The sequence below is a fragment of the Paramisgurnus dabryanus genome, chromosome 13 (assembly GCF_030506205.2).
Source record: "Paramisgurnus dabryanus chromosome 13, PD_genome_1.1, whole genome shotgun sequence".
In the NCBI taxonomy this organism is placed as follows: domain Eukaryota; kingdom Metazoa; phylum Chordata; class Actinopteri; order Cypriniformes; family Cobitidae; genus Paramisgurnus; species Paramisgurnus dabryanus.
This window is the reverse complement of record NC_133349.1, coordinates 12,454,301-12,482,120: the sequence shown is the minus strand read 5'-3', so window position 1 is coordinate 12,482,120 and position 27,820 is coordinate 12,454,301. Positions and strand designations below refer to the sequence as shown.

Sequence of the window (27,820 nt, the reverse complement as noted above, 5' to 3'; positions counted from 1 at the left end):
AAGGAAATTTAAAAATGGGAATCGGACAATAGGTGCTCTTTAAGAAATGACATCATGATATTTTACAATTTTGCTTTTATCCAAAGGATACCATATGTATTTGGTAACAAAATGTACTTTTGAGGTACTATAATGCACTCTTCCATACTTTTGAACTACTATGATGCACTCTTTAATATCAATACTTTTTATAATTAAAATGTAGTTAAATACCACAACCTGATTTCAGTAAGTGCTATGTTTTTTTTGGAGTGTTTTTCCATTGAACATAGAGAAAAGCATGTAAAACTTTCCAGCACTGCACAGCTGCACAGCTGTAAAGGAAATGAAAGAGATGCAAACACATTTATTATCTTCAGTCTTTTTAGCCTTGTTGTTTTGCAGTTGTGAGTTTGGCACTGAGTTCATAAGAACCTCTGTTAGTCAAAGTCTCAAGATGCCAAACTCTAACAAGAAGAAACCAAAGGTTTCTGGCATCAGTTATCAGACCTGCTTCAAAATGAGGACAAAGACAATCTGAAATATTATCCTCCACTACAGGAGCCAGAAACAACAACAGTACAAACTGGTAGCGAGAGAGGACTCTGTGACACAGCAGCTATGTGGATCAAGAGTAATGTCCTGTGGTCCATTCAGTCAATATCTCAATAAATGGGAAGCTTTATCTCTACAAGCTCATATTAGCTTTCTGTCTTTATTAATCAGAAATAATAGATGCTAACATCATTAACCTCCTAAGACCCAGGTTTTGGTTTTGTCTTTTTTTTCAGATTTCTTCCAGCTATTTTGTGGTTAGGAAGAACCAATAAATACAATAACCAAATAATTTTCTTTAAACATGAAGCAGTGTATTTGTCCATGTTTGTGTACAACAGGTTCCAGTTACACAGAATTAAGTATTATGATGCAAACATAAAAACATCCAGGCTTAGGAGGTTAAAGGAATTGGTGAAGCCAAAATTTGGTTATCATTTATTTGCCGTCATGTTGTTCTAAACCTGTATAAGTTCCTTTATTCTGTAGAACACAAAAAATAATATTTTAATAAATGATGTGCACACAGTTGACGGTACCCATTGACCTCCATAGTAGGAAAAGCAAATGCTTTATAAGCTATGGGTATCGTCAACTGTGTGCTTACCATAATTTTATTCCTGGATCCACCAAGACAGGTATAATCTATCCCAAGGGACACCAAATAATTTTTAAATGGAAACATGGGGGAAAAATAAACATTCTTTCTCCTTTAGAAGAAAGTAGTTCTTGTTTTCTTGTCATTTTATTAATACAGTAAGTGCAATTGCAAAAACAAAGTATCCTATGGTAAGAGATCAAAACCATTGTCATTGCTAGCCATTAACTGGATTAAAAAAAATAATTGTAATTCACTTCAACACCCATGTGACCCACAAGTGGGTCCTGATGTTTAAAAACCATAGCATTATAGTACAGCATATTTGGGTAGCTGCCTATGGGGCTTTGAGTTCCAACTCTGATTGCATGTTGACTTTAACATAGGGTTATATATTATAATATATAATTAAATTGTATTATAAGCAGTTCTGAACAACCAATTAAAAATCAGGATTCAGGACCACTGCTAGAATTCATACGGCCTGGGATATAACTATTAAAGTTGACCCCCACCCATAGACCCAGAAGTGAGACACATCTTAGGGTCAGGACAACGGCCCAACATTTGCAAACACATAACCATGCACGTCTTCAGTTTGGCAGAACAGCCAGTCTCAGTTAAAACGGCATAAAATATCAGTTTGGACCTGTCATTAATGTTTTACACACCATTTAATATTTAGACAGAAATGCTATCATACACCCTCATCATAACACAGCCATTGCAAGCTCAAAATTTGTAATATATAAAAAAAATAAAGCAAGAAGTACAGGTACATTTTGAAGGCTGCATTTTCCTAAAGATGCAGACCTCAGCTCTTGTCATCTGCTAGTTACACAAGTGTGCAGAAACATATCAACACTATTAGCAAAACACCATTGCATAAGCAAGCATTATCTAGGCTTAGTGAAGCTGCCAACTGATAAAGCACACATCTGAGAAGAGGGGTCTGATTTGCAGGGCCCTAAAGCACTAAACATTCAGTACCTTTCCTGTCAGCCAGACACTCAAAACATCTCCAGCTGGATTTACACAACAAGTTCCCATTTCATAGTCCTACGTTTGAAGCATGCACCTTCTCCAAGTTTTCAAGTCAGTTTTTTTTTGCTCTAGCAATGCGAATGTGATACTAGGCTTTATGCCCAGCTGCACTACTTCCTGAACTTCAGCCAGCTCCTTGTTGTCTGTCTGCCATTATTGGACAAACTGATTAATCCAGCTGTGTCTTATTATTGTTGTTGTGACTACTGAGGTCAGGCACACCTGGATTAATCAGTTTGTCCAATAATGGCAGACAGGAAACAAGGAGCTGGCTGAAGTTCAGGAAGTAGTGCAGCTGGGCATAAAGCCTATTGCTTGCAACTGGAAAAGGAATTTATGGTCAGTGGGGTTGGTATGGGAAACTGCGACTATAGTGCATTAAAGAAAAATACATACACTGACTTAACCAAAGACCAAGACAAACAAAACGAGACTAAAATTGACCTTTAAAATACATTTTGGGGAGGCATAAACAATATTCAAGCCGGTCAATATCTGAAGTCAGTAATTGATGTCACAGACATTTGAAACTCTGATAACTGCTGATATGAACTTGCATAACTGGGGTATTATCAAATACTGACAGGCTACATAAGAGGCCATGGCCTCAATATTGAGGAATGAGTGACATGAGAGATATGATCAATAGCTCATTAGTTCCACCTGGTGGGCAGATGCTATAAAAAGTCTAACTATCTTATTGAATCATAATTGTTCAGATTTGATTGTCTGATAGTTAATGAAATTATACTTTAATAAAAAACAATGTTGATCTGACATAAGCTCAAGATCTAATAATCCAGTGCATGACTGCCAAATCAATATAGCTAATTTGTAAAGACCCAAAGCAAAATAAATAAATAAATAAAACACAATATTATGAGTTATATGGGTTTATTGAAATATATACAGCATAAGCACAGATCAAACACTAGATTGCTAAAATATCACTTCAACATATTGGTATTGTACATGGTTTGAAAAATTAATTGTTACAAAGGCACTTTTTCCCCAGACTGAATATACCTGGTTACTTTTGATAAGACAAGCTATATATCCAGAAAGGCACATGAAGAATTAATAAAGTAAATTACTGATCTTGCGTGTTGCTACTTATAATAGACTACATATGAATTGTCATGCATGCATCAACCCAGTGTTGCGTCTGAAAGGATAAACCTAGCCATTGGGTTAAATTAACCCAACAAAGGGTTAAAACCACCCAACAAGTTGGGTTCATCCCGGTTTAACCCAACATTGGGTTAAAAAACAGCATTTTTTTGTGCATGTAAGAAAAAAGATTGAATATACTGTATGTACTTCACAAGACAATCAGATCATTCCTGTTACATGCATAGCGCATTTACGTGTTCACAAAACCTAATGCCTTGAGGCATACACATCAACAATGACTATATAGTTATGAAATTCACCAAATGTACTTTGAACATGTTTTCAGCAATGTTAAAAAAGTAATAGATTTACACTATTTAACCAAATGTAATTTTACTCCAGCATGTGCTTACAACAAAAATGGGAAAAAATTACAGAAATAAAATGTATACATGAAAGTATCCAAAGTGTCACACATTTCTACTGAACGACAAGCACAATAGGTAAACATCTGCCTCTGATGGACCGACAGCACCATAAATTGTATTATTGATCAATATTAAAACACAATCTATTTTTAATGGCACTGGGACCATCATGGGGACCCCATGGGAATGGAGTGTAGTGTAGTGAACGCTACCATGAAAGGGTGTGTCATTTTAGGCTTATCTTCTGCATGCACAAGTTCTATGAGGCTCTACAGAGGGTCCGGTATGAACACATAAGCCCCTGCATAAGCCCCCCACAACGCATGGGCTTCCCACCGGCCCCTCAGCGCTGACATTGCTTAAGAAAGTGCGTGATCGCAGTGAACTTTCTAAACTGTAGTCTATATTATTGTGTATTATAGTACAGTATATTGAAGAAGACCCTGATGTTAGAATGCAATCTCTCTAAAAGCATTTCCTCTTCAGGTAGTGAAGGTTTTTAGCAGCAATAACATGCATATTTGTATTCGTGGCAAGACCACTAAGTTGATGGTCTCTATAGGACAGTTATTGGGTGCACCTGTTTAAAATGTGTGGCTTTAGGTTTGTGCAGCTTACAGCTCTAACTCAAACACGTAAGGAGTGCTTTTACTTTAACGTTGTAAGAATTAAACTAGTTATGATTTTAAAAAACACGTAAATAGCCATACTGAACTAGAAATAAGAGCAAAGAGGTAAAAGCCACGACAGCATAATTGAATCTGTATCGACAGCACAGTAGAAGCTATATCGATCTATCCTATTTTATTCATTTACCGCATTTATACATCATGTGTGGTCACACGGAGGCAGCCCGAGGCTGCTCATCACTCTACATTAAAAGATTAGAAAGTGTGCATACAGTATACAAATCTGTGAACATTATTTATAAACATAAGGAATTCGCAAGGAAGCATGTGCAAAAAAAAGTGTCCAGTCACTCTTAGTGTGCGGTTTACTGAACAAAATGTCAGGAGTCATTTTTGGACCATTTACAATACTTGATGTAAGGCCATATGGAGTGGTAAGCCGTATATACACTTTTTGTTGTTTCCTACATCTAACACCCCTATAATCCTAATCACTAACAGTAAAATGATCATGTAATTTTTAAGGATGTGTTTAAAATGTTTGACCTTAAGATTAACTTGAACTCTTGATACTGAATTACTTTAAATCTTCATAGGTACTTTATAGTTTTTGGAGTTTTGTAATTATTTTACCACACACAGCTTTGAATAGGTGAAGAGTCTCAGTTGAAGTCTCGGTCGGGCAAAACAAGAGGAGCCACAAGGGTCCACAGGTAGAGGGCGAGACCCAGCCAGCTGGAGCTGATCTTAACCCACACTGCAGGCATTGTGCTCTGCATGGCCTGGGTGCTAACGTCAGGTCTAAAGATAAATGACAAAAAAGAATTTGATTTTAGCTAGTCTACAATAAAAAAACATGCATAACACCAATAATGTATGTTTCTTTACTTTGATCAGTACATATACTATCCAATAAATGAATTCACGTAATGAATAAATGAGAGAAGACTAATACTTAGTGTGACCCTTGAAAATGACTCTTTTCAGACTTTTGTACTAGGTTACATTGTACCCTAGAATTATGAATTAAAAAATTATTTTATTTAAAAAGACTTCAAACCACATATGTGACCCTGGACCACAAAAACAGTCATAAGTCGCCCAGGTATATTTGTAACAATAGCCAACAATACAATGTATGGGTCAAAATGATAGATTTTTGATGCAAAAAAAATCGTTAGGATATAAGGTAAAAATCATGTTCCATAAAGATATTTAGTAAATTTCCTAATGTAAATACATAAAAATGAATTTAGCAAATTAATATTTGTTGCCAAGGAATTCATTTGGACAACCTTAAAGGGAATTTTCTTATTTTTTTAATGAGAGCTGTCAAAAGATTAATCACATACAAAATAAAAGTTTGTGTTCGCATAATATACATTTTAAATTTAAAGTTTGTGTATAAATTTAAAGCAACACTATGTAGTTTTTTACCTTTAAATAATGTCTCTAAAATTATTTCAGTGATAGAACAACTTTTAACTGGACAAACTGTACTGTTGCTGCAACCTGAGCAACCTCCTAGCTGCTACAAGCACACTCTGAAAGTGGTGGTGGAGGGCAGGAAACACAGCCCCTCCCCTCCCCCTGCCTGCAGAAGAGTGTCTGATACCAGACACTGTTGCGCTTTTCAACCACATGGGTCATTTTTACATGGAAACTACATAGTGTTGCTTTAAGAAAGTTTATTATATAATATATAATATAAAAAATATACAATATAAAAAATTTAAAATCTAAATAAATAAATGTAAATGTTTCTTAAAGATGTAATTTGTATAATCCGCGCAGCTAGAGGGCGCCAGATCAAAACAATAACAATGACGTAAATAATGTCGCTCTGAAGCAGCGTGGAATGATGGCATTTGTTGTCTTTAACTCAAACGCTGATGGACATCAATCAGACGGGAATGAGAAATCACGTCAATACATGAGGTAAAGTAATCAAGTTTTATAATTGTTGTGTTTGATGACATCATCTTATTTCATTATGTAAGGTTTCATGTAATGTTCAAAATGCAATTGTTAGTCATAGATGTTACAGTATTAGTCCAATACAATGATGTGTTAACACAGCACAGAATTAAGTGTTCAACAAAGTGATTAACAAATTTACCATAAAAAAGCGAGTGGCCAGACAGGCGCTATTACTTCCGCATTTCTCCACGATACTGTTGTCATGTGGTTTCTACGTCAGTAAAGGCGGTAATATTAATGTGGATATTAACATCATTTACAGGTGACTGCACTGCCCTGTGTCACTGTTTAGTAGGGATGGGCATTCGATTAAATTTTTTTAGTCGATTGTCGGGAGAATTATCGACCGACTATCGATTAATCATTAATATTTTTATAATAAAAAATAATTATTTAACTTTTATAATTCAAAAATGTTGAATAAAAAATACAGCATGTTTTCCTCCATGAGACCTTTATTACAAGATCAACTTGTGGAAGACAGTTAAACTAAATTTTGTTAGACAAACGGAATATATATGCGCTTGAATATGCGGTGCTCTAAAGCAGCGGAACCTGCAGCTGCGAGTCGCATTCTTAAACAGAGACCTCATTTGTTCCAAAAAATCATGACCTCTTCATAATTATTCTTTTGAAATCAAAACAGAAGGTCACAGATAAGGGAGTATGGTGTCAAATATTGCACCCTGGTGGTAAAATTTTGAATTGCTGCCACACAGTAAAATTCATTTAATTGCTTCAAGACACATGCTATGCTAGGCAACGCAACCTGCATTAGATAAAAAAGTATTTGATTAATCAATAACAAATTAACTTCATCGACGAAATTCTAAACGATCAATTATCGATCGTCGATTAATCATGCCCATCCCTACTGTTTAGACTGGCAATTTTCCCATAATTTACAAGTAGTTGAAAACATTACAGATATTGTTAGTAATCAGCTGGACAAAATACTGTATATATAACACTGAAATAGTGGATATTTTACTGCAAATACCTTACAAATTGTACCTTTAAATACATGCATGCATGCATGTGTGTGTATTTTTATAAATACAAAAAAAATTACACACAGTGCACACACACACACATATTATGCAAAAAAAATCTTTAATCGTGATTAATCTTTTGACAGCCCTACTTTTGATATCTTTACACTCTCAGATTCTAGATTTTCAATTAGTTTTATCTTGGCCACACATTGTCCTATCCTAACAAACCATACATAATGGGAAAGCTTATTTATTCAGATGATATATAAATCTCAATTTAAAAAATTGAGAATTACAACTGGTATTGTTGTCCAGGGTCACATATGGATATGGTCTGGATTAGATTTTTAAACATCTGATTTGTGTTAGGGCTGCACAATTAATCGTATTTTTATCATGATAACGATATGTGCGCCCCACGATTAGTTAAAGACAATCGTCGCTATTAATCAGTAAAGACCAAGCACAAAGCAGACCGTCTAGAATAAAGCAATGTGTTTGCTTGATATGGGTGGAGTCAGAGTATACGGAGTGAATAAGGAGTATAAGGAGTTATTTTTGCTATTTCTGCTGATTGCTTTTGCAAAATCTATGCAGAATTTTGCGGAATGATTTTAAATGTTTTAAAAAGAGAAGGGAGCTGTGAATATTACAAAACAATAAAATATTTTATAATATATAACATATATATAGCCTTATATTATATACATGGCTGTGTAAAGTGTAATAAAAATACTGAAGTGAATAGAAGTTCTTCACTTAGAGAATGATCGTGATTTCTAATCGTGATCAAAAGTTTGAACAAAACAATCGTGATCATCATTTTTCCTGGAATCGTGCAGCCCTAATTTGTGTGTTGTTTGCTGATCAAAACAAGAAAACAGATATAAATTGGATATGCCTAAAAACAATCACGTCTGAAATGTATCTTAATATACCTTTTAAAAAAACTTTTTTTTCCTTAATTTAACGTACCCTGAATCTCAGCGTAAGAATGAGCACTTACTTGTACCAGTTAGTGAGAGTCATCATGATGTAAAGAGAGGCCAGGAAAAGGTGAAAGTGAAAAAAGGAGTAGCTGTACGTGACACCGTCCTCCTCATTATCAACGGCATGCCGCACACCATCCTTTCCCACCTCCGCAACTCCATCAGATCCCCCTCCCTCTTCTGTCTGCATCAGCCTATTTACCTGAGCGTTGTTGGATGAACGGATGCTAACCAAACAAAAAGAGATCGATTAACACCAACTATATGGACTTTGAGCATTTCAAGCATGAAACCCACAACATGTGGCAGAAAGGTGCTTCCGGTTGTCTAATAGCAGCACTCTGATAATAAACTGAAAGAACTTATAGAAATAATAAATAATAGTTGTGTAAAATTTTTGTACCTGGCATAAAAGGTGCAAAATAGAAAGATGACCAATCCCACAATGCCTTGAGCATCCCACCACTGTACCACCCCCGGAGAGCTCGTGGGTGTAACTGTGGTTACGTTGGACACTAGGCTGAGTAGACTAGGATTACATTGCCGATCTATAGGTGAAGTCAGACAAAGGGTTTTATAATGAAGTAAAGCATTGTGAGAAGTTTCATGATTCAGATATGATTCCTAATCACACATTATGATGACATTACAAAAACTAATCTTTTTATTTTCATTTGCTAATATAGCTGCAAACATTGGACCATAACAAAATATAAGGATAGTAGATTAAACTAGAACTGGATTCTAGCAGGTAACTTGGCTTTTTTACAGTAACAATTGACTAGTACTAAGCACTGGGTTGGGTAACACACAAAACTCACCAACAATTGCATCAACCTGAATAGGAGCAGAATGAAAGCTCTTGAAATGAAAAGAGACCGATGGCGGAAAGTAAATATTTTCAGAGATTTTATACTTACTAGGATTGTTAGTCATGGCGGACCAGGTGACATACATAGTGTACAAAGTGATAAGAGATGACTGAAGCAGTCCAGACTGAGGTGAAGCATCCTGGAAACACAAACCAAATAAACAATAAAAATGCATATAAAATATAGGGCTGTCACAATAAATAAATAAATATTTGTCTCATCGTGATTGTTTGACCTCATCGCGATGATTTCAGATCACCGCAATGATTGCATTTCTCTCTAAAAAACACAAGGGGGAGCTGCAGCGCCTGTATAAACAAGACCGTATCTAATGGCGCTCCTTGACTGATAGCCACTACAGACATGTGGTCTAGTACTAATATGACCTCAGTAGGATTGGCTACTAGAAAAGTTCAAATTTCATAATCGTGACAGTCTTAAAAATGTCAGTCCTTCCAGAAAAACGCGATTATTATCGCATGATTCAATGCATAATCAGCCAAAGTCCACATATTTATGCGGGGGATACATTTTTTCCAAATACGCCCCACTTTCGCCACATAAATTACAGATTTCTGCATGCAAAATATGCGGCCTTGCATGATTTCATAATCCCCGCATTTACGTAGCAAAAAGTCACATATATCTTAGCAGAAAGTTGAAAATTTTTGCATTTACTTCACACAAGCGCAGCCATGTCCCCTGTTGCCATGGGACCGTTATGAAGTGACGTGAAAGCTGCAAAAGATGCAAACAGTTTTTGCAAGTTCCCGCAACTTCATCGCATATAACTGCATAAATATGCCGCATATTCCATCGCATTGTTTAAGAAAACGTGCCGCAAGATTAAGGATTTTTGCCCGCAACAATACCAGAAAACTGCTTTTTCTGGAAGGACTGAAATAGGAAACTTTAATTGTAAAAGCAAGAGTCTAATTTTCTTATGTGACAGATCCTGTATGCCTAAAAGCACAACAACATCTGGAGGCTAATGGAAGATGAAACTCAGAGATGACCACAGATGACATCACAGAGGTTTTTTTCTTATGCACTTTTGCACAAATCGGCATTGAATTATGTTTTAAAGTTTACATGCTGAGGCAATGCTACATTCAATTCCTGTTTTGTCAGTTCGTCTTTGTTGCTTCCTGTGGTAAGTTTTAACACGGCATATCCAAATGTGATGTTGTTTGGACTTGCTTAAAATCAATACACTTTCAAACAGGATTTATTGCAAATTTTGCTCATTTTACTCAAAAGTAAAGATGAAACAGGAAATTATTAAAAAGACAGAGATAAAGAGAATTTGGTATTGCACGTGTTAAGTGCCAGGCCGCAGCTTCCGCAAAATCAATACTTGCTTTGTTGTTTTCCTTTTGAGGTCAAATTATCAGTGCTCAGCATGTCCTAATGCATTTATTACTGATCTGAGCTACGAAAACAAAGAAAAGTTTGGACATTTTTTTGAATGAAACTGGTAAGGGAATATACAGTATGTGCACACACAGGAAGACACCAAGCAAGGGTGGATTACTGAGATGAGAGAAGAATTGATCGATCAGTTTTACACCCACAACACTGACTGTTTTAGTTTAGAACAAGTCAATCATTATAATGCCATTTTAGTAGCATTCTGTGTTAATGAAGGGAACATATTAAATGAGATGTAGGGGGTATCCAAAACAAAAAGGTTGCTAACTAGACTTACCTGCACTTTGGGCAGAATGGAAACCACAGATACGATGACACAGAGAATAAGGTTGAAGCTAATAAAGAACTTGTGTTCGGTGCAGTCGTCTGGTTTCGTGTAGTACAGATAAAACAGCACAATAGCGGCGAAAGCCAGGGCATAGTGAACAATGGTGAAGAACAACAGACCTATAAGCACAGAAAACAGTCTCATGTTTCTTTTTCTGAGAATAGGTGGATTGAGACACACCTATTTGTAAGTCTAAAGTGGTGAACAGGATATCGGTCCATCTTATCGTACCTGAGAACCAACACTTGCTATTGCCCTCCTCAGCATTCCTCACCCACACTTCATTCCAAGAGTGGGCAAAGTCAATCAGGAGGATGAGCTGGATCAGGATAAACATGAAGGAGCCCACAATACCAAAGTAGAACCAAACTGTAAAGAAAGATCAGTTATTATATTATATTATTATTATAATTATATTACAATAAAATTGAATCATGCTAGCAGCATACTGGTCAACTGTGCTTAACCACAACGTTAAGCACAGGACTGAAATGGTTAAGCACAGGACTAAACTGGACTGACAGGCTGTTATTGAGCTTACAGTTTGTAATTTTTCATTATTCTAAAGACATGTATTATATTATTTAAAATATGTTTGAATATACACGTTTAAGTATATTCAGTCCTTCCAGAAAAATGTAGAGTTTTTTTGTGATTGTTGCGGGCAAAAATCCTTGATCTTGCGGCACGTATTCATGAAAAATGTGATTGGAATATGCGGGATATTTATGCGATTAAACTGCGGGAACTTGCAAAAACTGCGGGAACTTGCAAAAACTGCGGGAACTTGCAAAAACTGCGGGAACTTGCAAAAACTGCGGGAACTTGCAAAAACTGCGGGAACTTGCAAAAACTGCGGGAACTTGCAAAAACTGCGGGAACTTGCAAAAACTGTTTGCAGCTTTTGTAGCTTTTCAATGATGAAAACATCACATAATTACGTCACTTTATAACGTTCCCATGGCAACAGGGGACATGGCTGCACTTATGTGAAGTAAATGCAAAATATGCTAAGATATATGTGATTTTTGGTATGAAAATGCGGGAATTATAAAATCATGTAAGCCCCACATATTTTGGGCACGTAAATCTGCAATTTATGCTGCGAAAATGCAGCATATTTGAAAAAATGCAGCCTCCACATAAATATGCGGACTTTGGCTGATTATGCGTTGAATCGCATAATCACGTTTTTTTGGAGGGACTGTATATTCTTCTATTGTTAAAAGTATTTTTTCTAAAACAACTTTTATTCTTGCTCATGTTATGGAAAAAATACTATTAATGTTTATATTTTTCTGTAAAACAATACACATAATATAAAAGTATTAATGAACAATAATACGTTTTAAATGTATTGTACATCATTTGTATATTGCAAGTCATTTACATAAAACACTGTCTTAGTGACAAGCAAGCAATAAAGTTGTGGATTTTTAATTTTTTTTACGTCAATTAAATTTAGTTGTTAACTTTTCTTTAAATTAATTTCAGATTCCTTTTAATATTTATGCCTTAAGTGAATGTATTTTCTAAATTATTTAGTTGCACAGTCTAGAGCGTATACCAGATCTACATTTTACTAAAGGTTGTATATGCATATTTGACAAAAAAAAATCTGAAAATCTACTATTATGATTACCAATACTAGTATTACTAGTACTATTTATATGCCAATGAGTGTGTATGTCAGAGAGTGACACAAAATGTACATAAGCTTAAGCCAGGATTAGACCTTAGTTTAGTTAGAAAATATAACTAGTTTTAACAAACATGCCTTACTGAGAACATTACTAGTGTGCATTTAGAGGCAAAACAAAGGGCACTGATGTACTTTAAGATATATCAGTGCAAGCTGTTTTCAGTTTGTACTGCTCTTACTTTTTTTTTGTTTATGACTAGTCTAATCCCTGTCTGGGAAACCGCCCCTCGAAGTCTTAAGTTTATCTTCCACTGTATGTAAGCTATTCTTACACTTGAATCTCTGTTTAATGTACTCCCAATGTATTATGTTTCAAACTTAAATGACAACACTTCTAATAAATGATGTCTACTTAATGATGACGAATAGTATGTAACCACATCATCTTATTCCTTTTACAATAAATTGTCAATCCCCTGAGGCACTCATATGCCATCTATTGTGCTAAATACTATTATGTTGCTAATTTTCATACTTAAAAACACCTTGAAATTTACTAAAATGAAAGTAGATAGTAACAAGTTCTCACTGCTAATGTAAAATACCATCATTAAAAACACAATATTCTACCTTCAATAATGTCTTTCCCCATGCATCTCATAACAGTCAAAACAATCATTAAAACATAATTTGAGTTCTTCCCTGTAGAAAACCATGCATTTATGCATCCCTTGAAATGTAGCCCTGCATTTTAATAATGGCTTCCTGGAATAGCATTATCATGACTACAATTCAAGCTCAACATTATTGTCATGTTGTCATTCAGTATCTCCCTATGCAAATATTCACTATTTTATTATGTGCTGCTGAAAAAGGTTAAAGGGACACAACAAACTGAATAAGTTTCTTTTTTTACTCAATTTCTTTAACCATCTGAGATCTATTCACAATTATACATTACCATCATGAAATGTTCCATCGGGGATGAAAAAGGCTCCAACGGTGATACCAACTAATATCAAAAACTTAAAAAACCAAAACCTGTTGACAACACATAACCTGGTCAAGTCATGCCAATACAACAGCTCACAACAATACAACACACAAGCACAACTTTTAGTCAAACCTACCCGTTCTGAATGGCTGCGCGTGGGTCTTTGCTGCTCCGAACGCGAATCATGATAGCAGAGAACAAAAAAAAGAAGCAAGCCATAGCAAAGCACATACGGTACACTGATTTGTATCCCACAATCACGTCACAGTTAACATGGTTCTGAATCCCTGGTATTGTGGTTCCCCCTTGACAAAAGCCAGGAATCTATAGAGAAATCAAAAATTTTAAGAGTTTAAAGCACAATGGACAGAAAGTTTCTACAGTATGAGGGAGGACAATCGCTTATAGTGGGCCCACCTTACGAAGCTGTGTCTCCATGCCAGGCAAGATCATTATTACAGACACCAATGTGCCCAACAAAAGGAAGAAAGAGAAGACCAGCCGTGTGATGGTGGAGTTGTTGCTAGAAGGACAGCAGCCACACAGCAGACATGGAGCGGTGCCACACAAACATGATGCCTTTAACACATAGAAGTGAAAAATAAATTAATTCACATGGGCACAGCAACTTACCCTGTGCAGAAAGTACTAAACATGTAAAATAAAATATATATGATAAAATAGATTTGGCAGAAGCTTTTATACAAAGTGACTTATCCAGTACATTAAAAAAATACTGTATACATTTTATCAGTATAAATCTAAGTAAATGTCTTTATCAAAAAACAATGACAAGTAAAATTTGTTAAAATACTCAATATAAAACACATAACTGTTTATTTATTGAAATCAATGCATAATAAGTCACATTATATGAGTGCTCAGAGCAATTGGAGTAAAATGCATCAAAAAGGTAAAAAGAGCATAATTTTTTATTTAATCTATTAAATACAGGATTTATTAAATAAAATAAATGCACATTTTGACTTAAGAGTATGCTAATGTCCTGCTTAAATAATAAGAAAACACATGTAAAAACTTGAGAATGAATAAAGCTTTGTTGATTATGAAAAAGTTTATTATTCCTCAAGACTTTGACCTCAATAAATCTAAAGTCACAAGCATTGTATATAAATAATTGAAATTATGTTACTCATGCTGGGAGTTGTTTTAACTAAGCTAAATTCAAGAGCAAGTGTTAAAATATTCACGTCACAACCATTACCAGTTTAACAGGAAGGATGATGACGTTAACCTCTAACTCTAAATAAAACACCTCGTGACATGATCCTACAGGACTTAAAAGCAGAAACTTAACAATCAACCCTTCATTGCTATATTATCAGTATTTAACAAACAAATTAACAGTTTAAAGCCACGGTACACCATAAAAAGTACATTTGTCCAGATGTAGCGTAAAATATAAACACATTTCCGTGTACAGTTGTTTGGTACCGAATAACTCACATAAACCACATTTTCTATTTAAATATGAACGCCTTTGTATCAATAATAAATAATAATGTGTAGTTCAGTATGTTGTTACGCAGATTTTGTGTTTTATGATCAAAAAATGATCTAAAGCGATTCGACGCTGTCAGGTGACAGTTTCGTAAGATAAATCATGAAGTAAATAACTATTATAGTAAAATCACTTACACAGCTCGCAATAGAGCACAACGCCATACAGGCCCCCATCTCTTATTAAAATATTAGCACTACCAAACCTTGAAATTATCAATGAACAAGTAGTATTACGAGTATTACGCAGTTTCTCTTTTCCCGTCAGCTGATTCGAAGCGAACGGCTATAATAGTCAACTGAACATGTTTCATAATAAAAGTCTCTCATAAAAGCCTTGATGCTCGTAGACTTTCCTGATAAAATGAGTTTGTTAAATAAACACTACTGAATTAAATTTTATCAGGGCCGTGTTAGAAAATAAAAAGCACATTCAAACGTTTATTTTAACACTGTATCAAATGCTAAAAATTGTTGATATTAGTTCAGTAGATGACATGTACTGTATAAGTTAACGAGGGAACAGAAAAAAATATGATTTTACTATTAATGATATAATTCATATAAACCAATATTTATAAATTTTAATGTTATAACATATTTGAAAGCGAAAGAGCAGAGCGATTAAACTAGGTCAAGTAACTCGCATAGTAATTAACCTAGATAGGCGTATGTTTATTGTTTTGGGCATTGCAGTGACACACGTTTAATTAAGACAATAATAAAGCTACTGGTTTATGCAAATGTACTAGACTATTTCTTCAGAAGAGTCGTGTTTGATGCATGAAACAAAAATGAAACACTGCATTTACTGTAACATAGTAATTAAAATCCACATACAAGCACTGATATAAATATAATCAATTATGTAACACAACGGTGCTGATCATATAGCTTTACTATTCGATCAATCACATGAATCCTGGCATTGACATAATTTCCGAGTAATGTTTTATTGAATCTGTGAATTTTTTTATTTTTAAACTTTAATTTATTTCACTGACAATTTTCATAATCTGACAAAAATTAAATAAAGCTTGAGTTTGCATTTGCCACTAATACATGCATTTTAACGGATGCTTAAAAATAAATTAATAAATTAATAAATCCTAAGCCTTTCCTCATTAAGGCGCTCCCAAATCACCACTCAAACGCGCCTTATAACTTGTTGGATCTACCTAATTGGATGGGGGGTATTAGATAACAAATACTAAACGTAAACGTCATTATGTTTTAATCGTGATTTGAGTGTTATGGTAAATTATAACGTTTTATTTCAATATTTGCACTTCCTGCAGTCTTCGGTCTCCCCTACGAATTATTGGTATCGTCCACTGTGCGCCTGTCAATCAGTCCACTAAAATCCCGATCGTCAATGGGAGCAGAGATGGTGTCAAACCTTAGGACTGGGGCAGGTGCTTTCAAAACACACCGTCTCCCGTAAAAAAGGTGCAGTAGTTTATCCGTATCGTGATATTATCTGCATCAATCAGGACCGTGGGTATCTACACCGCTGGTAAGTTCTCGTTTCGTCTTTGGGCTAAAGGAAGAGGATTAATCTTCAGTTTAACGTATATGAGATTCATTCACTATCTGACACGTTATGTTTTCCAGGTTTAAATACTGACACGTTTTTTTTTAGTCTTACCATTACGTCCACTTGCAGTAAATAGCCTGCAAGATACGAGAGAAATATTGTAAAAATAACAGATTAAAGCTAAAATTAATCAAACTAAAACATTGATAAAAACAATACTGATATTATTCCCAGCATACACTGGTCGATTGCAATATAGAGGGTATGTTAAAAACAGAGCACAAATGTAAGGTACCAGGGGACGTGTGAGTATCATAAGCGTTATACATGTATAGCCATGGGCTTGTGCAGCTGTCAGATCAATTTCAGCTGTAACCTGAGGCCAACTTTCACATGTAGCTTATCATTACACCTCATTTTTACAAGCTTTACTTTGATTTATGCCCTTATGGTTTAGCTTATTTAATAAACCACATATCACCTAATAAAATAACATGATTTTGACCTACACATAGGATTTTTAGTCTGTACCCATAAGGATCTGTCATCTTCATTAAAATGATACAAGCCTATCAGCCGACAGATTTTGAAATAGATTGTGCTGTGTTGTTGTCTATGGATTGCTTTAAAGCAACGTGTATTGTCCAATTTGAGATAAACTATCCAAAAGTCCAAACTGTAACTGGAGTTGTCTAATCTAAATGCTTGAAAAATGTGTCCCCTGCGTCCCACCTTGATTGCTATATTTATAGCTTGTCATATAAATCCTTATGCAACACTTTCATTGTTCTTTTCTTGGACAGACACTAACAGTGATGGGGTAAGCTTGATATTTAGCTTTTTATGTGCATAGTGTATATATGGAGGAATCACAAACAATTTGTGAAAAGACGTAAAAGGTTGTATCATCGTAATATTAATCATCTGGGCACACCATGTTTTAGGCTGTCAATGTGAAGGTTGTTTGGTGCATGCTTTGGGCATCATGTTGTTTTCTGACCAACCACGTGAGTCTAATGTAGAAAAACAAGTCAAAATGTGCATATCGTGATCTACGGCATGCACACTTATTATTTAGCAAGTTAGATCCTGTTTTCTAAATGCAGATTGGCCTTTATTTAGCTCTCTGTGTGGGACACAAGACCCAAAGGTACATATGCTATAATTTTGTTTAAGCTAACCCATTATTTTCTTTTCAGGGTTATTTACAGTACAGTTCAATCATTGAATGCCCTATTTAACAATAGCCATACTGTCAGAGATAAAGAGATTAAACAGTAATAAAATAGCTATTACAGTAACTGATATCCTGACTTTAACAATGCATTTTTACAGTACATTATCAATTGTTGTATTAATTTCCTCATACTTAAAGCATTAAATATATTGCACCAAGTAATAATCTGTATTTTCCACTTTAAAACGTGCCTGAATAATATGTTTAGCTTGTTTTTTAAATGACAAAACTGACAATGCTTGTTTTAGCTTTCACAATGTCCTCTTTTCTTGCAGCCACACTTCCTGCAACCGTAACATTGCACGCATCAACTGATCATACGACAAAATGTGCAGATTTAAACAGCGTTGTTTGTACTTTAAGTCATTGTTCTGTGTAGCTTAAACAAGTGTGGACTAAAGAGTAATATAAACCAAGCTTTAAATAAATAATAACAAATAACAAATGACTTGGGGTGCAGCAGATCCACTCCACTGATGTCTCTCATTCATAAGCCTCCAGCTTCATACAATATGGATTATAAACCTACAAGAGCCGCAGCTAGTCCGGCTGCTTGCCAGGAGAAAGAACGAGAGACTTTAGTTTGTGTCCATTTATACTGAAATCACTGTCTGTGAGAGCCTTATATAACCCTTTAAATTGCCTTGGTAAGCTACATTTACCAAATGATTCCTGCGTTTGCCCATTAAGTATAAACGGCAATGTTTGAGACAGTAGTCAGAGAGGTACAGAAAAAAATGTGTGTCCAGAGCTCTCAGCGATGATGCTTGAGTGTTGTGGGTGGTTGGCAAGTCGCTTTAATGGTCTTCCAGGCATCTGATCACATATTAAAGTAATAACACACTTCTCATTGCCACTAGAAATAATAAATACAGACTGGAGTTTAAAAGCGTTTGAATCATACTGCATTTCAACTGCAATAAACCCCATCAAAGAGCAAAATGTTTATCTCGGCTGTCCTAAAGCCAATAAAATCATAAAAACATATTATCTTGTTGCTTGCTGTAACAAAACGAGTGGCGGGAGAACAGAATGTTTCATTAAGAATATAAAGAGCAGCATGCAATTTTCAGTTCCTGTTCTTTATGACCATGGGTGTCACTGATTTAAGTATTTTGGTATGGTTTTTGGACGTTATTTTGTGCTTCTAAATATAGACCAGATCTCTGAACTGGCCTTGACTTAATCAGCATTTAATGTTTTTCATAAAAGGATCCTGGAGGGGTCCAAAAAGCAACTCATCCCCATGAAATGTTGATATATTTATATGCAGACATACTGTATGTCTGGACGAGCACATGCTAAGTCAGAGATGTCTGACATGTGAGCAGACGGTGCGATACTCACACAGACACACGAGCATTTGTCTATGCCACTCGAATACTTATGCCTACATGTGAACGTTCATGCACAAAAATTGCTTACTCCTATTTTGCATGGCTGTCCGAAATAAAAACAGAGCAAAAGTGCATCTCAGCGCTCTTTGTCAGAAGAGATTACCTGTTGCTATGCAATATACATGATCATCTTGTTGCCACGGCAACTGTTTCCAGACTAAGAGAAAATGGAGGGTGATTCGGGGCTTTGCGTTCGGTAGAGTGGCCTATTTGTGCTTGAGAGAGACAAGCCTAGGGCCACAGTGGAACCATCAAGATGGGTCAAGCATGAAATGTGTGCATATAAAATCCTGTGTTTCTTCCTGTGGGCCAGAAGCAATTTCTGGGATGCCACTTCCACCTAGTGGTCAGAAAAGACATTGAACGTGCTGTATGTTTATGTAACGGATCAATATTTTTGTCTTTTGATTTAGTTGTTATATTGATTCCACATTCCTCTCTCTCATTTTCTACAGAGATGACAGAAGTGGAGCCGGTGTTGGATTTCGCCTCATCGGGCCGCTCTGGCCGTCGCAACGCACTGCCTGATATCCTGGGGTCTCCTGTTGGAGTCCCACCTGACCTGCCCCTTAAACTGGCAGAGCTGTCACTCACAGGTAACATAATGTCATACTTTATTAAAGGGACACTCCACTTTTTTTGAAAATATACTCATTTTCCAGCTCCCCTAGAGTTAAACATTTGATTTTTACCGTTTTGGGATCCATTCAGCTGATCTCCGGGTCTGGCGCTAGCACTTTTAGCATAGCTTAGCATAGGCAATGGAAACTGATTAGACCATTAGCATCGCACTTAAAAATAACCAAAGAGTTTGGATATTTTTCCTATTTAAAACCTGACTCTTCTGTAGTTACATTGTGTACTAAGAATGCCTGAAACTTAAAAGTTTGGATTTTTAAGGCAGATATGGCAAGGAACTATACTCTCAAACTGGCGTAATAATCAAGGACTTTGCTGCTGTAACATGGCTGCAGCACGCGTAGTGATATTACGCACTGCCCTGCTATTAAAAGTTACTAAGGGGACTATTTTCGGCTGCTGCGTAATATCATTGCTCCTCCTACAGAAGAGTCAAGTTTAAAATAGGAAAAATATCTAAACTCTTTGGTAGTTTTAAGCGCAATGCTAATGGTCTAATCAGATTCAATGGGTTATGCTAAGATATGCTAAAAGTGGTAGCGCCAGACCCGGAGATCAGCTGAATGCATTCCAAAACGGTAAAAATCGAATGTTTAACTCTAGGGGAGCTGGAAAATGAGCATATTTTCAAAAAAAGTGGAATGTCCCTTTAAACAACGGAGCAAAGGTTAGACCATTAACTAAAAAATTTTTGTAGTATTTGTCTGGGTTTATTATTACATTGCAAATATGGACAAATCTTTTTTTGTGTTGAGTATAAGCTGTCAACTTTAAAACAATTATTAAATATTTATATATGTTATAAAAGATTTATAAATGTGCATGCAATAAGCATGCAATAAATGCAACATTACCTGTTAACCTTCTATCTGAAATATTGGCAAATATTAATTATATCATAATTAATAAAATTATATAAAATATCAAGAACCCTGGCCCTATTCATAACCAAAATAAAACAATTGGGGTACTCCTTCTCATGAATAGTGAATTAATCTTTTGCCTGTCTCTTTTTTTCCCTGTCCATCGTCTTTTTCTTTGTTTTAGATGGTCCAGGTGATGCTCAGTCCCCAACTGCAGAGGAACCGCCTACTCCGACAGAGGGCCCAGAGGTGAAGGAGGGCTCCTAGGTGTTGGAGCTTATGCCTGGACTGCAAAGATGGGGCCACGCCTGCCCAGCCTTTTCCCTGGAGCTCAACCTCTACCGACTGTTCCTGTCAGACTGCATTATGGGAAGCAGCAGATGGCAGCTAAAATGTGAAATGAAGGACAAGGTCTTCGAAGGGTCAGTGCAATGAAACAAATAGAATGTCCAAAAAACGGAGAAAGAAGAGGAGTATTGCAGGAGGATGTCAAATAGTAATCCTCTTTTCTTTTTATTTTTAAACACAGACAAGCCAAAATGCAGGGTGACCTGCTTAAGGACTCTTAATGGAATTCTGTGCATTATTTTGAAACAATGCACACTTTCTAAGAGCTTTCTATCTAAGAACAACTATTGTGAGTTGTGTAAACATCCAGTTGTGATTTGATATTGTTTGATATTGTGTGTTGTTAGTAATGTGTCTTTAAGAATCGCCCCAGTCTTTGGAAAGAATGATCAAAATGTGATATAAAACAGATATTCATCGTGTAGCATTAAATTTCAAAACAGAATCAATTATTTGTTAGTAAATTAATCAATGCTCATCCTGAAATGCAGTATGAAAAGACAAATCTAATGAAAGTAAAGTATATTTTTTTTAAATATACTTTTGTTAAATGTTAGCTGTATTTTAAAATAATCAAAATGCCCAACACACTCATATATAATTGTAGAAGAGTGAAATGTTTTAACATGAAGAATAATCATAATATTGTCTCGGTCGGTATGCAGGGGATTTTATAACTTGAATGTCCACTTTGTATTCTGTATAAATTCTCATAGGTGATGTATGGACTGTTTAGATGTCAGTTAAACATACATGTTCACAATAAGAGACAAACTTGTTAAAGCTAAAAATCCAAAATATACAGGATTTTTTTTTAATCTGGTGGTGCGGCGATGTCTAAGAGCCATAGTCTTTTTAAGGTCTTTAGCCTAATGCAAATTAAAGTGAGGGTTATGATTGTGATGTTTGACAAGTATAGAGAGATCTTTTTTATAACATCTGTGCCATCAAATTTGTGTAACATTACTGGTATTAATTATTAAGGGTTGGGGATATTTTGGATGTCGTTCATTTTACAACTGATTTTTTTATTTTACAATACTGTCCCAATAATACTTTACACTGCTAGTGTATTAGTGTAAAATGTACAGTAATTGCCAAACTGGGAAAAAATTGCCTTTGTATGTTTTTACACTGCAGTTATTGTGCCGTTTAAAAACACATCAATGTAGTCACACAACCTGTGTAGTTATGATTTCTAATATTACAGAGGCAGTCGTTGATTTTGCGATACTCTTTATGTACAGCAGTGGTCTCCAACATGTGTCTGTGAGTTGCCCGCCAAATATTTTTTATATAAGCTTGGCTCCTTTTATTTGTTAACATTTTAAACAATGATAAAACATATTAACAAGTACAATAAAGGAAAATCAAAAACGTTTTGTGTAGACTATTTCAAAAACTTAGCCCTCAAAAATGTTTTATTCATTGTGGTAGCCCTTGCTCACAAAAAGGTTGGAGACCCCTGATGTACAGTACACACAAACATTAAATCCATGTGGTAGTTGCCAGTCTTCAGAAAATCCCATATAACCTGCTGTACCTCAGAACTCAATAAATTGCGTGCTATCTGTTCACCACCAGGTGGAGACACTATTCACACGTGGACCTTGTAAGGGTACACGCCTTTGTTGTCAAAATGAATCAATAACGGGTGGTGATATCCAGTGTTTCTCTGCAATAAAAGTGTAATGATGTGCATATACCCCATAAATATATTTTGTTTGGCTTTTCACAGGAAATAAAGGGCCGCTCTGTTATAACGTACAAAACACAAATGGACTACCTTTGCAGCAGGGGCGGTTCTTGGATTTCATTTGGTTATAGGGGGACTTAGCCCTTAGTGATGATGTGAAAAGAGCATTGTTATGCCTTTTTGTAAATATTAATTAGTATTAATTTATTAATAAATTAATATTACTCTCCCATACAGTTCCAAGCCCAATCTAAAGTAAAAAATAAAACAATTACACAGTAGTAATGGTGACCAAAACTCTTAAACAGCTATAAAGCTAAATGTTATTTTATTTTACCAGAACAGCAAAACAAATTATAAAAAGTTTATAAACTTCATTGAAATTGTTTTATTTTTTAATTGATTATTTTTAAATAAATTTTTTTCTAAATAAAAGACTATTAAAAGGTTCACAGACTTACTAATTTTAGGGTGGCTAAGAAGACAGACAGGGTGGCGAAAGCCCCCCCCCCCTCTAAAAAGGGTCTAGAACCGCCCCTGCTTTGCAGGCAGTAGAGTCGAAATTAGATAGGACATTTGAACAATGAATATAAGCAGTAAAAGGATATGGTTTCATTTAAAGAGATGTCATCGGGTGTCGTGTGATCACTGGCAGCCAAAGTTAATCTGATGGATTTGTAGGAACAAGTGACGGTACAGAGACTGAGATTTATCTTGTAGTGAAAAGGTCATTTCAGTCTTTTGTTGCACTGTCTGCATACAGTTTAATCCTTACATTTAGCAAAATATAAGCATATGTTTTCTATTACATATTTATTGCACAAAAAAGCTATTTATTTAATGTGTGGTTTTCTAACATACTATAAAGAAATGTAAGTCAACTTACTCTTGGCCCTCTGGTACAGGGTGTAATGTCCCCACAGTGTGAAGATTAGAGAAAAACTAATCATGATCATCTGCCTACTGTATCTGTGTCCCTCTTAAAGGGATAGTTCGGCCAAAAATGATATTAAACCCATGATTTACTCACCCCCAAACTGTCCGAGATGCATATGTCCATCGTTTTTCAGACAAACACATTTTCAGTTATTTTAGAAAATGTTTTAGATCTTTCAGTTAATTAAATGTAAAGTTACAGGGTCCACTACCTTCAAGTCCAGAAAATGTGCATCCATATTCACAAAATAAATCCAAATGGCTCCAGGATGATAAATAAAGGTCTTCTGAGGGTAATCCACACAGTGCTGTTGTAGAAATATCCATATTTAAAACTTTATAAACTAAAATAACTACCTTCTGGTAGTGCCGCCATCTTAGACTCCTCTGTATTCAGGAGAAAGTATTAGCGTAGTGTACGCACTTTTCTTAGTGACGTATCACAAATTCGGAGGGCGGGGGCACAGAGCAGCAGCAGAGAAACCTTTGTACGCTGCGTAAAGCTCTGATCTTGAATGTGGACGCGACAAAGATGGCGGCATTACCGGATGCAAGTTATTTTCGTTTATAAAGTTTTAAATGTGGATATTTCTACAATGAAACTGTGCGGATTACCCTCAGAAGACCTTTGTTTATCATCCTGGACCCCATAACTTCACATTTGATTAACTGAAAGATCTAAAACATTTTCTAAAATAACCCGTTATGTACAAACTTTTCCACAGAGCGCGTTTTGTCCAACGTTGTCTATGTTTGTCCCTTTTTGACCCCATACTGGGTTAAAAATAACCCAGCATTTTATAGACTGTAACGTTCGTTCTGAAATGTAATCTGCCCAATACAAATTTCTCAGGTGACAGAATTTAAATCTTTGAATAAACTGTTCCTCTGCCTCCATTGTTTGACATGCATGGCATGGGCTTTGGTCCATATCTTATTGCTGATGCATCGAAGAACAATTCTATATATGTAGTCCACAGCTGACAACACATTTGGTGACTTTACTGTATGACAAGTAATGAATAACATTAGCAAATTTGATAACAATATATACTCGAAAAAATCCTGGGTATTTCCAACCCAGCACTGGGTCATAAAGGGATAAATCCAGCCCTTTGGTTTGTAATTGAACATATCTGGGAATGTTTCAACCCAAAATGCTGGACTGTTTTAACCCAACAATGGGTTAAAACAACCCAGCATTTTTCAAATCTATATAATGATGCATTTTTATTTAATCATGTTAGGTGTCCTAGCATATTTAGCTAACTTATTAATGCAAGTTAGTTTTAACCCCCTATTTATAAATCTGATATTCAAGTTCCCGTTCTTTCTGTGTTTTTGAAGCTTTGATTGTGTTTACAGTGCGCAATATAAACATGTGTTCATGTTTCACATGTAAAAAATGCGGCTTTTTCAACACAATTTACTAACTGTATAGCGCTGTTTTCACTGTCCTCAAAATGGGCTGATATCTTCCTTGTTCTATGAAGTCCCTCCTTCAGAAATACATATCGAGTTCTGATTGTGTAGTTTGTTTAGTGTGTTGTGATTCGACAGCAGCTTAGCTTGCCGCTAGCTTAGCTGATGACTGACGTATTCCTGTGGGCGGAGTTTAGTAAAAAAAACTGTTCTACTGACGTCATTAAAGCAGGAAGTAGAGGGCTGTAGTCCAAACCGGCCATTCGCTGTAGGCTTTGAAAGGCGAATTCTGTTAAAGAAAATATATCGCCTGCCAGTGAACTTTGAGCTTTATCTATTTTAGAAACATATCACACTAACTAAGGTTTAAAAAATGGGATCAGAAAGAATGTGACCTTTAAGAACACAAAATGTGATTGTTATTGAATGATCTGAGGGATACAGATGTCATATTTGTGATTCACTGAGCTATATAGTAGTGACAACTTCCTCCCTTGACACATCAAACACATGCACTGACTTCTTATCTGGCTGTCACAGACACTAAGCATGGTGTTTGCTTGTATGCATCCACCCAAATATGCGGTTTGGTCACACCCCTTGCCTTACACTTGAATAACAGACTCTCGAAGAATGCAGCCTGTACCGTCACTATGGTAACACGTTGCCAAGGAAACAACTTTAGCTAAAAATGCACCATGTTACTAAAAATGCTGTACAGATGTGCGCATATGATAAAATGTGCACAAGAAATGTGATAAAAACTATCATTTGATGTGATTTCAAATAATAAAGTGAAGGGCAACAGCAACCTGCTTGTATCAACACATCACATGATTTATATTTACAGAGGGAAAACATGGAGAGTGAAAGCCAGTGTGTATGTGAGGGTGGTGCCGAAGGAAAGGTAAGCCTGAAACAAGGATGTAGTCAAGATGATGTCTTTGTCTTTACAGCAGTGAGATACTATCTGCCCACATGCAGCGCAGACAGGAGGCTAGTGCTTCATTTGTTGATGACTACATGTCATGAAGTCACCCCAGGCAGTCAACATCATCCACAGCACCCTCAGATCGTCTCTTAACAACACTGAAGACAGGGCCCCTAACCAAGAGGTGACCTTATCTTCATAGTGTTTTGGATCATGGCTCTACTGGCACAGGAATTTGTTAAGCTATGATTTGTCGATTCGAGCCAATGAAAAATAACTGGTGGGCCAAGAGGCAGCTTTTCCAGTTCAGGGGGCGTAGAGTGGCAGTGCCCACTCAGACGCTCTGCACATGCTGCTAAACGTGCCAGTCGGGAGAGAGAGAGACAGAAAGAGATGGGGGAGAGAGATATTGGCACATATGAGATAAACCATAATGCTTAAAAAAATGATCTGACTCAGAGGGTGAGTTTCAATTTGGTTAATCGGCCCACCTAAAGAAACAGCTAAATTTATGTCAATAGCTAATTTAAATATAAATTGAGTTCCGGTAGCTCGACTGCCGCTTACATGCCATTAGCAACACCAAGGTTTTCAAGGAACTGATCAAATGTATACTGTGAATGCAATATAAGATCCTTCGAATGAATGCATCTTTGGAATTGTTAATCATCTCAAGCACCTCCATTGAAATTATGCCTCTACACTTTAAAAAAAATCTTTGGTATGAAAATAAAATTAAAAACTGTATTTGTTTTGTAATATTGTGATATTTTTTTCCAAATGACTTACCTGTGAGGTTCATTATTTTAAAAAAAATCATGTGCGCTCATAATCTTTAATCAAAAATGCAAATCTCCTCCCCTCCTCAAAACGATCTCTCTTTATTTTCGGTCATATGGTATGGCAGGTGGGCGGGGTCCGGGAGAAGATCGCAACAATTATCAATTAGCAAAATGACCCATCTTTAAACAATCCAATCTGATCTCGATGACCGTGTCTTGAAATAACCAAGGATATAAGATTGCAAAGTACAAAGAAATAAACTGTACATTGTAAAAAAAGATTACTTAAAAAAATAAGTTACCTTGTTGCCTTAAAATTTTCAGATCTTTCAACCTAAAAATATTAGCTGACTCAAAAAGTGTAAAAATTGTTGTCTCAACTTATATTTTTAAGTTTAATTAACTCAAAGTTTTAAGGCAACCAGGTAACTTACTTTTTTAAAGGGGACATTTCACTTTTTTAACATGTCAAATAAATCTTTAATGTCCCCAGAGCACGTATGTGAAGTTCTAGCTCAAAATACCACACAGATAAATTATTATAGCATATTAAAATTGACACTTTGTAGGTGTGAGCAAAAATGTACAGTTTTTAAGTGTGTCCTTTTAAATGCAGCTGGTCTCTGCACTTAATGGCAGTGCTGTGGTTGGATAGTGCAGATTAAGGGGCATATTATCCCCTTCCGACATCACAAGGGAAGCCAAATTTCATTTATTTATTTTTTCACATACTTGCAGAGAATGGTTTCCCAAAACTAAGTTACTGGGTTGGTCACATTTTCTAAGTTGATAGAAGCACTGGGGACCCAATTATAGCACTTAAACATGGTGGAAAAAGTCAGATTTCATGATATGTCCCCTTTAAGTTGAACCAACTTTTTTATAAGCATAGTTTTAGTGAGCTCATTCACAAGCAACTAAGCAGGCCATCTCT

At 35.7% G+C, this 27,820-nt stretch overlaps 1 protein-coding gene and 1 long non-coding RNA gene across 2 annotated transcripts; one reads left to right on the top strand and one right to left on the bottom strand.

Moving 5' to 3' along the window:
- Positions 1-3,053: 3,053 nt before the first annotated feature.
- Positions 3,054-15,394, bottom strand: serinc2l (serine incorporator 2, like). The gene is made up of 10 exons (XM_065298422.2): positions 15,237-15,394; positions 13,995-14,156; positions 13,714-13,901; positions 13,545-13,624; positions 11,173-11,310; positions 10,891-11,060; positions 9,231-9,321; positions 8,714-8,858; positions 8,328-8,537; positions 3,054-5,147 (listed from the first exon to the last, which is right to left on the bottom strand). Exons 1-10 carry the CDS (start codon positions 15,273-15,275, stop codon positions 5,009-5,011), a joined length of 1,362 nt encoding a protein of 453 aa, XP_065154494.1. The 5' UTR covers positions 15,276-15,394; the 3' UTR covers positions 3,054-5,008.
- A 5,656-nt stretch (positions 15,395-21,050) lies between these two features.
- LOC135788934 (uncharacterized) lies at positions 21,051-22,833 on the top strand. Its single transcript, XR_010547471.2, has 2 exons — positions 21,051-21,193; positions 21,301-22,833. It is a non-coding gene; the product is annotated as an uncharacterized lncRNA (long non-coding RNA).
- The last annotated feature ends 4,987 nt before the right edge of the window (positions 22,834-27,820 follow it).

What these genes read in the sequence shown, in the direction of transcription:
- serinc2l (XM_065298422.2), bottom strand. Translation starts at nt 15,275, where the DNA reads ATGGGGGCCTGTATGGCGTTGTGCTCTATTGCGAGCTGT. An exon ending in TGGAGACACAGCTTCGTAAG is followed by an intron (nt 13,902 to 13,994) that starts GTGGGCCCACTA and finishes ATTTCTCTATAG; the next exon opens with ATTCCTGGCTTTTGTCAAGG. An exon ending in CCATTCTGCCCAAAGTGCAG is followed by an intron (nt 9,322 to 10,890) that starts GTAAGTCTAGTT and finishes TTGTGTTTCCAG; the next exon opens with GATGCTTCACCTCAGTCTGG.